Genomic DNA, 12,973 nt, shown 5'->3' with positions numbered 1-12,973 from the left:
GATCACTTGTGAGAAGGATATCCCAAATTATACTGCCATTTGGGTTTGATGTTTCATGACAATTGCTCCATGTCTAGGTCGAGGTTTTCTCATAGTTATAAGATCAACTTCATGTCTTTGCCTAATCTAAGACTAGTTCTACTGATTTTTGCAAAAAGATTGAAAGAAATAGAAGCAAAACCTATCCATAACTCGAGAAATTATCCGTTTGTAAATTGGACTTGGGTAATCTCCTGTTCTTAAGTTGAACTGGACGGAATAGTTCAAAACCATCATTGTTTCGGATTTGCTCTGGGACTCTTACCTGTAGGAGTCACTCCCCTCATCCACACTATTTGAACTTTATGCCAGATAAAGCAACTCACTTTCTAAAGGTACTCCATAAACCTCACATTTGTGCTTTTCAGTAGGCCTCATGGAACCACATCTATCTGGTGATAATTTGGCACCCTCTTTGTTAGTTCCTTGCTTGTGCAGATATCAAAGTGCACCAGTGCACTACTGCACGGTGGTGGCCATGATTCATAAAGTGAACAAAAGCATCTTTCCACCACATGATATCACTACCCTTTCTGGGAAACAACACATGCTTCCTGCCCAATCTGCAACTAACTTCTCCCTCACATCTTTAGAGGAGAGTCATCCACAAGACATTGTGCATCACTGAGAGAGAGAGAGAGAGAGAGAGAGAGAGAGATCCGTAATTTTTCCAGAAAAAAAGAAACACTATTTTCACTATGGTAGGGGAGTTGAAAACCCCTTAAAAACCATAGTTAAATCAACATGATGTATATTGCAAATCAAGAAACTACAGGGTCCATAAACATACATAACATCCAGCAAATACGGCATTCTACAGTAAACCAGACATGTATATGCAGTCATCAACCAGAACTCTTGCACAAATTCTGAATTATAGGATCCAACAATGCTATTTACACCAATTTTTTGACCGTCTAAACCATTGACTCTCACACAAGGCTGGTGGGAACCACACTAAAGACCCACCGGCATTTGAGCGGTCTTCCGTGCAGTCTCTAATTTGGAATCTCTTATCTTTTCTTCTGGGAATATTCAACATTACGACCAGTAGAATGCTTCACGGATAGAAAGTTTTTGCCATCCTTATATACATCGCTACGCAACTAAGAAAGCTTCTTCGCTTTCTGGAACAACAATATCAAGCCGCATCAAAGGCTTGTACCTATCAGGAACTTGAGCACCCGCCTGCATGCACAACTCAACTACAGCAGGTGCCTTTCCGTAGAACCTCTTAAGTGCACTTCTCAATGGAGGCCCTTTTGGATCCTGAACATGCCATACATAATTTGGTGGGAACACTTCATGCACAGTTGCATCCTGCCAACCGTGCTTTCCATCCCTCCATTGGTGCTTGAATTCCCCACAAAGCTTAGCATTGTGACCCCACGGCCCCACGTGAACCTCAGAACAATATCCACAGGCCTTCACTGTGTACTTCCTCATCAACTTGGTCACACCCCATTTGACTTTCTCATATGCGCCAATGGTTTCCTGCGCAATGTGAGGCATTTCTTCCTCGGTGGGAGTTGGGTATCGCTCTAATGCTCCATACGTGTCAATATCTGCAAGCAGTGAAGTGGGATCCACAGAGTGAGACAGTTTGGGCTCCTCGGCAAATCCACCTCGGTCAATCACTTTGCTTCCGAGCATCCGGATGGGCTTGGTGCGACGTCGTGAAGGGTAAACTGGTAATTCAACGCCTGCTTGGATGCATAGCTCCACAACTGCTGGAATTCTGTCGTAGCTAAACCGAGTCTCGTGTTTTATGCGAGGACCAAAAGGATCATGCATATGGTATGACTCCATAGGGACAAGTATGTCATTGATGGATCCTTTGACCCATGAATGGAAGCTTCTGCGCCTTGCATTGTTTTGGCCCAGGCAATCCTGAATGTCATGACCACTTTGAGCAACGTGAACTTCTGAGCACTCGCTGCACAGGAATGGCTACATTTAACTGAATTGACTTGCTAAATAGAAATGCAAATGAGTACGGCCAAGGAAAAAATTTTGGTTTCGTTTCCTTCAAAAATGACAATTATGTTTCCTACAATACCGAAATAAGACAACAGTGGAATCTCAAAATTCTAATATTGCAACTTCAAATGACATAAGTATACACACACTTAAACGTATCCAAATTCCAGCTATCTATTAGAAATATCCAAAAAAAGGCATTCTTATATACTCCTACATTTTTTGGTTTAACATTTTCATTATGCTCCAGCTCAATATTTTTCCAAAGCATTTCCTAAAAGGTTTCCTTTTCAAAGGTACCAATTACCAAATCAACATACCCGTCATAGCAGCAAAACTTGTTAAAGTACTGATCACCAAAATCAACTTACCTACATCCGTGGACCGGAAGAACATGCAAGAGCTGTGAAACTCCTCGAATAAGAACTTTCCAAGCATCCAGTACTTCATAAGCAACAGGAATTAGATCAGGAACAAGTAGTCCATTTTTTGGAGGCTTGAGGGGCTTTTCTATTCCTCTTTGTGCTAGCTTCTTGTCCGCCCTAGAAGCCTGCAGCATTTTTTCCAGGGGGATAGGAAAGGGTTTCTTCTTTCCCTTGGGCAATATCAGAGGAAGATCCACATTTTGACGACGTGCTTCTTGTTTATTGGAGTTGAATTTTTTAGCAGGTCTCTGACCTCCACAACAGCGAATCCCTGTTGTAATTGTAGTATTTTCCTGCCTGACCTGCTAATAGAACAATAAATGTTGAAGTATTCATGGTGGTAATTAAATCACATGAAAGAGGACATGTTCAAAAAAAAAAGTGCTATATGCATTGTGAAAATTCTAAATAGCACAGTGCAGGTTTGAGATCTAGACGAAGCCATCATCATGTGCCCCATAATCCGGAATGTTGATTACACATTTACACGTTGAGGCTGATGCATCATGGACACATTTGAAGAATATTAGGTCCAAGGACTCAAGAACTCACAAAGCCTATAACAGGCCTGTCACACTGGAGAGGCACTCCCAATGGCATGAGTGATACTGGGGTCAAAAGCCATCTAAAGAACTAAGCTTGAAGAATATATACTAGTGGTAAATTGTGCGATGCACAGGACATGACTAAAATGAGAATTCGAGTAATAAGCAATTGTATTCAATTTTAGTATGTTGGTAAAAGTTTATCCTAAAACACCTACTCTTTAAGCCCCTGTCGTGTCCCTGTATGTGTCTCTCCTGTGTCCCCCCCAAAAAATACGAGTAAATTTAACGGACACACCAAGTGGCGTGTCCCATACGTTTTTTGCACCTCTAGGAGTGTTGGTGCTTCATAGGTTATCATCAACGCCAACTGTTAAATTGAAGGTCTTATATTCGAATTCCACGGGGAAGAACTATATAATATTTTGACTTTGAGTTGTAGCATACAGAACTTATAAATTACATTGGCAAATTAAAGTAACACTGCCTTCAAGGCATTACTCTTAAAAGAAATAAAAATATGATATTTATAATCCCAGGGAAAAAAAAGGGGGAAGTAATCAAATTAGTTGCAAGAACTTACTATTGCAATGGTATCACTACATAGTTTTCTCACGATATTGATACATGACCATCGTATTTTTGTGGGTATTCCACATATAAACTTTTTTAGTTGTGATTGAAGAGACAATTTCACCCATAAAGAAATTCACAGGAATCCAATCGGACAAAGTATCACAAGTAAAAAGGAAGTCATACCAGAAAATGCAAAATGAATGACTTAACATTGCTTTAGGCCTTTACAAATTGTTGGTCTCCAATTGATTTTACACAAAAAACGGAAGGATGGGGATGTGAGTGGCAGAGAGGAAAAATAGGGAGGATTATGAACGCGGTTTTTTTAAATTTCAACGTGCAGTCTTATCTTAAGGATAACCCTTGTATGAAGTACTAGATAACCCAGTAAAAAATCAAGAAATATAAAAAATTAAAGCAGATTGCTATGTAGAAGAGAGCACCGAAGCTTCCAATGAGATTTGAACATTAAGAGACTGGAGGCTTATGGAAGGTTAATTTTCCTATATGCTACTTAATTTTCCTATTTAGCATAGAAAGATACAAGTGGTCACCTAATTGGCCCCACAGTGACATACAAGTGGTCACCTAATTGGCCTTGTCAGAAGTCAGAACCTATGCTACCAGGGAATGGTAATACCCGAGAAACATGGTACACTATCATTACCAAATTACTAAATATGGTACACTATCATTACCAAAAAGGGTAAATCCAGCAATTCAACGATTGTCCAAGAAATCAACTTATAAAGGTAAAAATATGTAGAATAAACTTGCAGAAGCCAGTTCACAAAAAAACAGCTCTAAAAACTACTAGCACCATTCGCCTAAACGGAGGCGACGCCACACTTCTTCCTGTGGGGTCGGCTGACCCCATGGGCAAAATACTCACCCCTATTGTTACACTAATTTTGTTTGATTAGTTAACAGTTGACACCATAAGCAAATGGAGATCACCCCATGACAAGTAGCCAATAACATGGGATAATCCTTCCCTAAAGTTCAAGCTTTTCCCAATTTGCCAAACTTCTCTGTTGATTTCAAATTACCACTCATTCAAAGCATGGTGGTTTGTGGTTCTCCATTTGGGGAAGAATATGTTCATGTTACTAAATTTGTGTTATTAAAATCTGGCATTGATTTAGAATTCTAATGTATTGGATGAGATATCTGAAAAAAAATCCACATTTATACACATATATTTGGATTTTCTTAACCTGCTCATTAGGAATAATACGCACATGTAAATACGCTTATCAGTCACAAAAATTTGATTTTCTGTTTCAACAGCCGTTCTTAACCCTTAATTTTGTGGTTTCTTAGAAATATATGAGAAATTGTCAGTAATATAAATTTTCTTCTACAGACAAGTAGATTTAAGCTTGTGAATGACCCCATACTGGATAATTCCTGCAGTCGCCACAGAGCCTAAACATGATTCCCTAAATCCCACAACGGAACTGTTTGGAAGAAACAAATTCTTTAAAAAGCAAGATTAACAGCCTGATAGAAGTGTTATCCCATCAACGAAAAGTCATTGTTCACTACCTATTGATCTTTCATGAAAATAACAATATCACTCGCAGGATGTTTGACAATATCACAACTTTATTGCAAGAAACATAAGTAATGGTAAAAGGTCCACATATGGTTTTCCGCCCAGATTCACCATCCAAAAGCTACAAAGTCGATTATCCATTGTCTCTCTCCCAGTGAACTCCTTAACATTTATCTTGGCTTAACTTTCTCCCCCAACCCCTAACCCTGACCTTGCTATTTCATAGTAACATTAACCTTCAACTCTTTGGTAGGTGTTGGGACGGACTTGATTGGACAGTACTTCGAACCTCATTCTAAGTGCCCCACATCATTCACTGAGGTCCCAAGAAACCCAACTGGTAGTATCCGTTAACAAACTCAGGCTACTCAAAAAAACTAACAGACTTTCCACTATGCAATTGGTATTACTGTAGATAATCTACTCAAAAAACTTTTGGATCATATAGATTCAAGGCTAAGACGTATAATCTACCTTATTTCAACAAAAATATTGCTCTCATCAAATGAAAATCAGAACTATTGATCAGTTACAAGTCTAATATGATTATATAACCTCTAAGCCGGATGATGTAAATGAAGAGCCATCATAAGGCATGCTGATGTATCAGATATTTACAAAATAGAGAACAATGATCTATGGGTAGAGTTTGAACTGCGAAAGAAAGTTGTAGGCCCAAAAGATAGATCGATTTACCATGCTATTTACCGAAACAAGAAGCAAAGGAATCTGTTAGTTGTGAAAATAAAAAACACAGGACGGAGATGAATGACTGGATCAAGTGTGCATGATGCACCATTAATATCAATTTCGTAAGAATTGGAGTGAAATAGTTCTGGTGGCCTAATTTCAAATTGTGGAAACCGGAAGAAGAATCTGGAGTTATACAGGTTTGGTGGCCATGACCCAATATCAGCAGAAGGAAATGCAGACAAGTATTTGACCAAATGGACTTAGAAAGGCAAAGTGGCCTATTGATGGAAAATAGAAGCATTCACCAAGGTCATACTTTTAGGCTAGCCCGATACAGCACCGATAGCAATGTTGCGGAGAAATCAACTTCCAGATGTAGCACAACTAATATCAGGGCTATGATGAAATCTGAGACAACACACTCTAGGAAAAATTGCAGTAATTGGGAAGAGAACAAAGAAAAGTGTTCTCCTAAAGTGGATGCAGAAACATATTAAAACTTGCTTTGCACATGTAAGCTAGCTGAACTATCAAAAATAATTAGCAAAATAAAAGAAACTGAAATTATTCAACATAATTTGCAAAGAGAAAGAAACTGATAAAGCAGAGTCGACAAGAACGAGCGAGAAAACCTTCAACCGAGGAGAATATGAGCTAGAGGCTCCCAGTTGAGGCCTGGTATGCTCCAATATGCAAAGGAAAACACCTGAAATTGGAAACGAAATTGCTTATGTTTCGAGAAAAAAAATAGTGTCTAAAGTTGGAAACTTGTAAGCTTCCTGTTTGTTTATTTACAAAAGCCAATGCATACAACATGCTGGTTTAGCATATGCCATCTTGGGCAACAATGCCCAAATCATTGTCAATATTTGCTTTCAAGTTTCCAAGTCATACAATCCACATTCATGTTAAGTCTGCAGACTAGTACCCTTTCACAAAGTAAACATAGGGTCCTGTTTGTTTGCCCGGATTTGAGTACCAGTTTGGACTCTGAATCCAAGGGGACCACATATCCTATGTCTGGTTGAAACTTTTGCGTTCATGAGCAAGTATCCACTGGATATGAAATCTGAGAAAAATAAGGGACATATCATACCTTGGGAGATATATTAATGCGGAAATCTCTGATTCACTATTAGTCCAATGGGATTACTTGTCCTAAGAGGCTATATACCCCTTCATTATGAGTCCAGTCAAATAAACAGGCCCATAAGGTGTAATGGTAGTGAAAAGCAGATAACAAGTACCGACCCCTCTGAGATGCATTCCATGATGCTAAAGATGCAGCTGGAAACTTCTGAACCATAATCCTTAAGAGCGTCCAATGGATTATAGCTTCCTTGCAAGAGAAAGCAAACTGCAAAAGAAACATCCACTATCAAAAACTAGTTTTGACCGGTTAAAAATTATTTTGAAGGCATCAGAATTGGTGCACCTAATAGCACAAAAGATATATAAACAAGACAACACCCTAAGTTAAGATAAAGCTCCAATGAGTCTACAAGATTAAAAAATAAAAACTATTCTGAAAAAGATTAACCCTTCATGTTTTCACTGATCTAGTGAAATAAAGTAACTGTAAAACTACTTGGACCCTCTGAATGAGTAGCACCCACAGTACATCTATTTTGCTCCCACCAACAGCCATCCATGCCACACCAACTGTTACAAATTGTGGAGCCTCGTGGTACCATTCACATCAAAAGTTGGAATTTTTCATATGATTGAACCTTGGTTATATTATTGCAGCATAGGAAAACTCAGTTGCATCCCTCAAGAGCCCCATTATATGGGTCCTAAGATGCTGTTGCACAATCTTTTCGTTTATCCCCCTGTATGTTATTTTTGTCTGGTTGTTTCCTTTCCCTCTTCTTAGATGGGCCGGAAACACCCAGTCGAGTAATTATCTATTAGAACCTTGTAGCTGCTTAGCATAGGTTTTATATTTTTCTTTCTTTTCTTTCTTTCCTCATGGGGTATGCCCCTTGTAGGCTCTATATTTGGTTTGCCTTTTTTTATATTGCAAGCTGATTTACCCCAAAAAAAAACTCAAATGCATCCCCTTCCACAATCCAAAATGTCGATTGCGACTTTTGATAGAATTCTGGCCACCCCACATATCGCTGTAGCAGTAGAGACTCTGAATGTAGCCCGTATTGGGCGAACCACATAAATCCAGTGTGTTTGAGTGTTTGTGCTTTTGAGTACTACTTTTGCATTCACATCAGCCATGTTGGGGCTTCAAAACTTCCCGACGTAAAAAACTCCTAAAAATACCATCAAAGGAACATTCATTTCTATCCACACAAAATCATTCCACATCGAGCACAATTGTTTCCTTGCTCTACTGGGTTCACCTGACTCCTACTTGGACTTGTAAAATTCACAAAGCCTGATTATACTCGATTACCCCAAAAAGCCAAAAGACTTCAAAACAGATGTATGAATTTCACTCGAACAAATCTACCCATTTTGCGGATCAAAAAAAAAAAAAAAATCTACCCATTTTGGGTTTTCATCAGACAGGTGGCGGGTTAGTTCATAAGTAGTTCAATTCAAGCTTTAAATAGTTGAATTTGAACAGTTAAACTCATTATAGGCAAAATGTACTGGAATTGTAGGAAATGAACAATCAATACGGCGAAACAGATATGATAAGCAAATCATAGAAAAACGTTACGAAAAATCACAAAAAGGTTAAAAGAAGCACAAAAGAAATCGAGGAAATCAAGAAATGCTTACTTGAAGAAGGATTCACGTCCACCTTGTCGATTAGAGGAAAGAGGGGTGAAATTGGTTCTTGTTTATCTTTCGCGAAGAAAATGTTACGATTTTTTGGCTTTTGCTACTGTGCTTCGTTCAAGCTGTGCTTTTTTGTTTGATTTAAAAAAAAGTTGGGCTGGTTTGTGGGAGAGAAGACAGTGGAGGAAAAACTACCACCAGATTTTTCTCTTCCCGGGTAAGGGTCTCTGCGAGCTGAGTTTTAGTCTTCGAGCTTAACTCATTTGAGTATTAAACAAGCTTAAAATTTTAAGTAAACGAATCGAGTTTGTCTAATTTACTTAACGAGCGTCTTTAACCAAATTGAGTCTATACAAATGAGCTGAACTTCTGCTAGTCTAGTCGAGTCGAGTTTTTTAGTGTCAAGCTCATCTTGTTTTATAAAAGAGCCTAAAACTCAAGTTCGAGTTCGGCTTGATTACTAAACGAGTCAAGCCGAGCTTAAATGAGTTGAGTCACGACTTGCTCACAAGCAGGTCGGTTCATTTATAGCCCTATTCTGGAGAGCTATAAATGGATCTCCTCTCGAATTCTTTTAAATGGATCCGGCCCAGAAATTTTTTTTTCCCAATCACTTCAACGATCGGGACCGTCCGTATTTTTAAATTCACTAGAAAAAGATCTACCAAAATTCCATCCACACTCACTCAAACATTCATTCAAACATTCATCAAGATTGAGTCTTTACTCAAATTAAGTGGGAGTCCAATCGTTACTCAATTATAGTTTGCTCATAAGAGTATGTCGTATCAAACTAAAAAATTTACACGACATTCAGTCAAATTTGAGAAAAAATTTAAGACTTATTATGGGTCTGATGTACTATTCAAACAGGAAATACAAACTCAGAGAGAGAGAGAGAGAGGGAGAGAGAGAGAGAGACCAATATTCAGAATTGGAATTAATGGCTGGCAACAATTCTAGGAAACCATTGTGCATTACAAATTTCTTTGAGGCATTATTAAATTTTGTTTGGGCAGTATTGAACGTTACTATCTTCTTTTTGGTCTTTTACTTCACAGTAGTACAATCCCACAAACACATCTAGAAAAAAAAAAGTTAGCTCAGCATGAAATTCTAGTATTCAAAAGGATTAGTACTCTTTCAAGAACACAGCTAGCCCAGTTACAAAAACCACATGATTTATCCAATAACAAGTAACAAGATTACAAAACAGTATACAAACAACTTCTCTTTAGTCTTTACATTCCTCTCTCTCTCTCTCTCTCTCTCTCTCTCTCTCTCTTCACTTGAAAAACAAGTTAATGGTAAGATGCTCTACCTCTGTGAAAACCCAGCAGAGGGCCACATATCAACTAAGGGACTTCAACTACACAGAGCCCCAATGATAAGTCCTATCTATCTCAACTTCAGTTGCAATTCAGCACCATTTTATTTTCTTCAACAGTACAAAATTTCATCGTTCCTGAACATTTGAACATACTGCACTAACTGCATTTCCTTTCCTAACTGAGCTAACATGGAATGAATTCCCTTTGTTTTTAAGTGGGATACATCACCAGCAACAAAAACATGGAGCTCTCCCCCGATTCGAATCCAACTGCACCCTGAATTCTTCGTCATGCCCTTTTCTTTCATCAAAGCCCTCACTCTCGACACTTCATCCCACTTCCCTGCAGCTGCATATGTGTTTGAGAGCGCGACAAAATTTCCCGAGTGATCCGGTTCTAATTTGAATAACATATTGGATACGTGTTCCCCGATTTCCAACTCCTCGTTTTCTCTACAAGCGGCCAGCAGTGACGTTAGTATGTGTTCATCAGGGTCAAATGGCATCCTGAGGATGAGAGTAAGCGCTTCATCCAACTTCCCATGTCGAGAAAGAAGACTAACCAAACAGCCATAATGCTCAATACTTGGCTTTACTTTGTATTTTGAAATCATATCACCAAAAAGCTCATAACTTTTTTCTAACAAGCCAGAGTGGCTACACGCCGACAAAATGCTAGTGAAAGTTAAGTTGTCTGGTTCGATTTCTTCCTCCTGAAGAAGTTTAAACAGTGCAAGGGCTTCTTCAGCTTGGCCATGTAATGCGTAGACAGATATCAGTGCGTTGTACAAAGGACGCTCCTTCCTTAAAACCATATTAAACATTTTCTTCGCTCGATCAATGCATCCACATTTGCCATACATATCCGCAAGAGCAGTTGCAAGTGGAATGGACAAAAACATGCTATACCTAATAATGATGGCATGAATGGCTTGTCCAACATGCAATGATGCTGCGTTTGAACAAGCGGATAGAGCACCAACGATGCTTACAGCATTTGGTATGTTTCCTTCTTTTAGCATTTGTTGAAAAAACAGAATCGCTTCGTCAGCAAAGCCGTTTTGAGCCATGCCAGTAATTAGGGTAGTCCAAGTAACAAGATTAGGCTGGAAACCAAGAGATTTCATTTGTGAAAACATCTCTTTGGCCTTTTCAACATCTCCACTTCTCATGAATCCCAGAACTACCGAATTCCATGATATCACATTCGGTGGAACGCTCTCTAGCAGCATTTGATAAAACAACTTCAGGGTTTCACCACTTAGACCTTTTTCTGCATAAGCGGCCAATAATGTATTCCACAACACAAGATCTCTCTTTTTCGTAGAGTCAAAAACTCTTCTTGCGTACATAAATTTTCCACATTTGCCATAAATATTCACAATGCTACTTGCAACTACAACATCAGATTCAAGGCTGTTTCTAATGCAATAACAATGGCCCGCTTGGCCAAGTTTTATGTCCGTTGTATTAGCTGAAGTGGAAATTATTGATGCTAGAGTCACAGAATCAAACCTAAAGTTTTCCAGTCTCATCCATCGGCACAAATTGAGTCCTTTCTCAACCAAACCATGTTGCACATAAGAGGAGATCAGCAAATTCCATGTCACTACATCTTTCTCAACCATCCTACTAAAAACTAACTCAGCATCCTCTATCAACCCAACTTTGCCGTAGAAATTTATAATGGAACTTCCCAAAATGTTATCTAAACCAAACCCATTTACAATTGCTATAGCATGCCCTTGCTTACCCTCTACTACAACATTTAAATTAGCTGAAGCCGAAAGAAAGCTTGACACAGTTACATGAGTCAGTTCCATTCCTTCCACTCTCATATCATGAAAGACCTCAATGGCTTCCTCGTTCATCCCATTTTGAACGTAACTCGCAATCATCGAATTCCAAGCGACGACATTTCTTTCAGGCATTTTATCAAACTTTTTCCTTGCTTCATCCAAAACCCCACATTTGCCATACATATCCACCAGACTACTTGCGACAAATACGCACTCAGCAAAACCCATCTTCAGCACATACCCATGAACCCCCTTACCAAATCCAACCAACTGGAGAGCGCCACACGCTTTCAAAACGTTAGGAACAACAAAATTATCAGCCAAAATACCATTTTCTTGCATTTCACAGAAACCCAACAATGCTCTTTCCCTAAAACCCATTCTACAATTCATCCCAATTATGGCAGCCCAAGAAAACTCGTTCTGTTTCCTAATTCTGCAAAACAAACGGGCCGTAGCCTCAAAAAGACTGCATTTTGCATAGAAAACCACCAGTTTTGTCTCAACATACTCATTTCTTGCAAAAGACTCACCATTTTTGATAATCAACGCGTGTAACTGCTGACCCATGAAGATGTCACGCTCGTAGACACAACCCTGAAGGAGTTCAGCATAGATTTCGGGTCCGATTTGGAAATTCTTGGACTGCATTTCAGTGAACAGGTCCGCGGCTTCTTGAATCCGGCCATCTTTGGAGAGTGCAGATATCTGTTTGAAATAAGATTTGTGTAGAGCTGGGTAAGTTTTTCCATTTTCTGAGAGGTTTGCGAGATGGGTTGGGGTGAGTTTATGGGATCTGGCGGAGTTCAAGTGAGGGATGTGGGGGTTTAGTGAGGTGTTGACTGGGAGAGAAGCCATACATAAAGAGGATGGAAGAGAGGGGGAGATATGTGGTTGCCATAACTGGTTTCCTCAACAGAAATCTACCTTGTTTAGTGTATGAGGGATAAGAAAATTGTCCACCTTGTTTTTTCCTTTTCCTTTCTTAAGTTGTCTAGGTCAGCTTAAGTGGGACCTAGAGATCCTGCCAAGCAAGGGTACTGAGTACATCTCGGCCGTCCAAAAGTGTTTTGGAAGACCCAGATGTAAAGGTACCGAACGGATTTAAAAAAAAAAAAGAAAGGAAAAGGAAAAAGATGTTTCAATTTGGGCCGTTGATTCCGAGATGAACGGCCAGATTGGCCGCTCGGCACCCGCTTGGCAGGGGTGCCGCTCGGCAGGGTCCCGGGTCCGCTTACGTGCATCTTAGATTTCTCGGTTAATTCTTTACCCAAATTGGTCAAAGG

At 39.3% G+C, this 12,973-nt stretch overlaps 2 protein-coding genes across 6 annotated transcripts; both read right to left on the bottom strand.

The window, feature by feature from the left end:
• Nucleotides 1-704: 704 nt before the first annotated feature.
• Nucleotides 705-8,814, bottom strand: LOC131301568 (APO protein 1, chloroplastic). Of its 5 annotated transcripts, none has more exons than XM_058327938.1 (5): nucleotides 8,559-8,814; nucleotides 7,068-7,173; nucleotides 6,449-6,522; nucleotides 2,391-2,749; nucleotides 705-1,975 (listed from the first exon to the last, which is right to left on the bottom strand). In XM_058327938.1, exons 2-5 carry the CDS (start codon nucleotides 7,120-7,122, stop codon nucleotides 1,138-1,140), a joined length of 1,326 nt encoding a protein of 441 aa, XP_058183921.1. In that variant the 5' UTR covers nucleotides 7,123-7,173; nucleotides 8,559-8,814; the 3' UTR covers nucleotides 705-1,137. The 5 variants fall into 5 exon arrangements, with proteins under 5 accessions (XP_058183921.1, XP_058183934.1, XP_058183915.1 ...); XM_058327951.1 differs by having other exon boundaries at nucleotides 2,391-2,746; XM_058327932.1 differs by having other exon boundaries at nucleotides 7,068-7,155.
• An 842-nt stretch (nucleotides 8,815-9,656) lies between these two features.
• Nucleotides 9,657-12,648, bottom strand: LOC131301560 (pentatricopeptide repeat-containing protein At5g55740, chloroplastic). The gene has a single exon (XM_058327924.1). The coding sequence runs from the start codon at nucleotides 12,543-12,545 to the stop codon at nucleotides 9,999-10,001; it is 2,547 nt and encodes an 848-aa protein (XP_058183907.1). The 5' UTR covers nucleotides 12,546-12,648; the 3' UTR covers nucleotides 9,657-9,998.
• Nucleotides 12,649-12,973: the final 325 nt, after the last annotated feature.

Source organism: Rhododendron vialii, chromosome 1a (genome assembly GCF_030253575.1).
Source record: "Rhododendron vialii isolate Sample 1 chromosome 1a, ASM3025357v1".
Lineage (NCBI taxonomy): Eukaryota > Viridiplantae > Streptophyta > Magnoliopsida > Ericales > Ericaceae > Rhododendron > Rhododendron vialii.
Note: the sequence above shows the minus strand (reverse complement) of the source record. Positions and strands in the feature narration are given on the sequence as shown.

Bases quoted from the DNA above. Each gene is read 5' to 3' on its own strand.
- LOC131301560 (XM_058327924.1), bottom strand. From the start codon at position 12,545: ATGGCTTCTCTCCCAGTCAACACCTCACTAAACCCCCACATCCCTCAC.
- LOC131301568 (XM_058327938.1), bottom strand. From the start codon at position 7,122: ATGGTTCAGAAGTTTCCAGCTGCATCTTTAGCATCATGGAATGCATCT. The intron at 6,523-7,067 runs GTCGGTACTTGT...TTCCAATTTCAG, and splicing joins ATGGAATGCATCTCAGAGGG to GTGTTTTCCTTTGCATATTG. The intron at 2,750-6,448 runs GTTTTCTCGCTC...TTGTTCTATTAG, and splicing joins CATATTCTCCTCGGTTGAAG to CAGGTCAGGCAGGAAAATAC.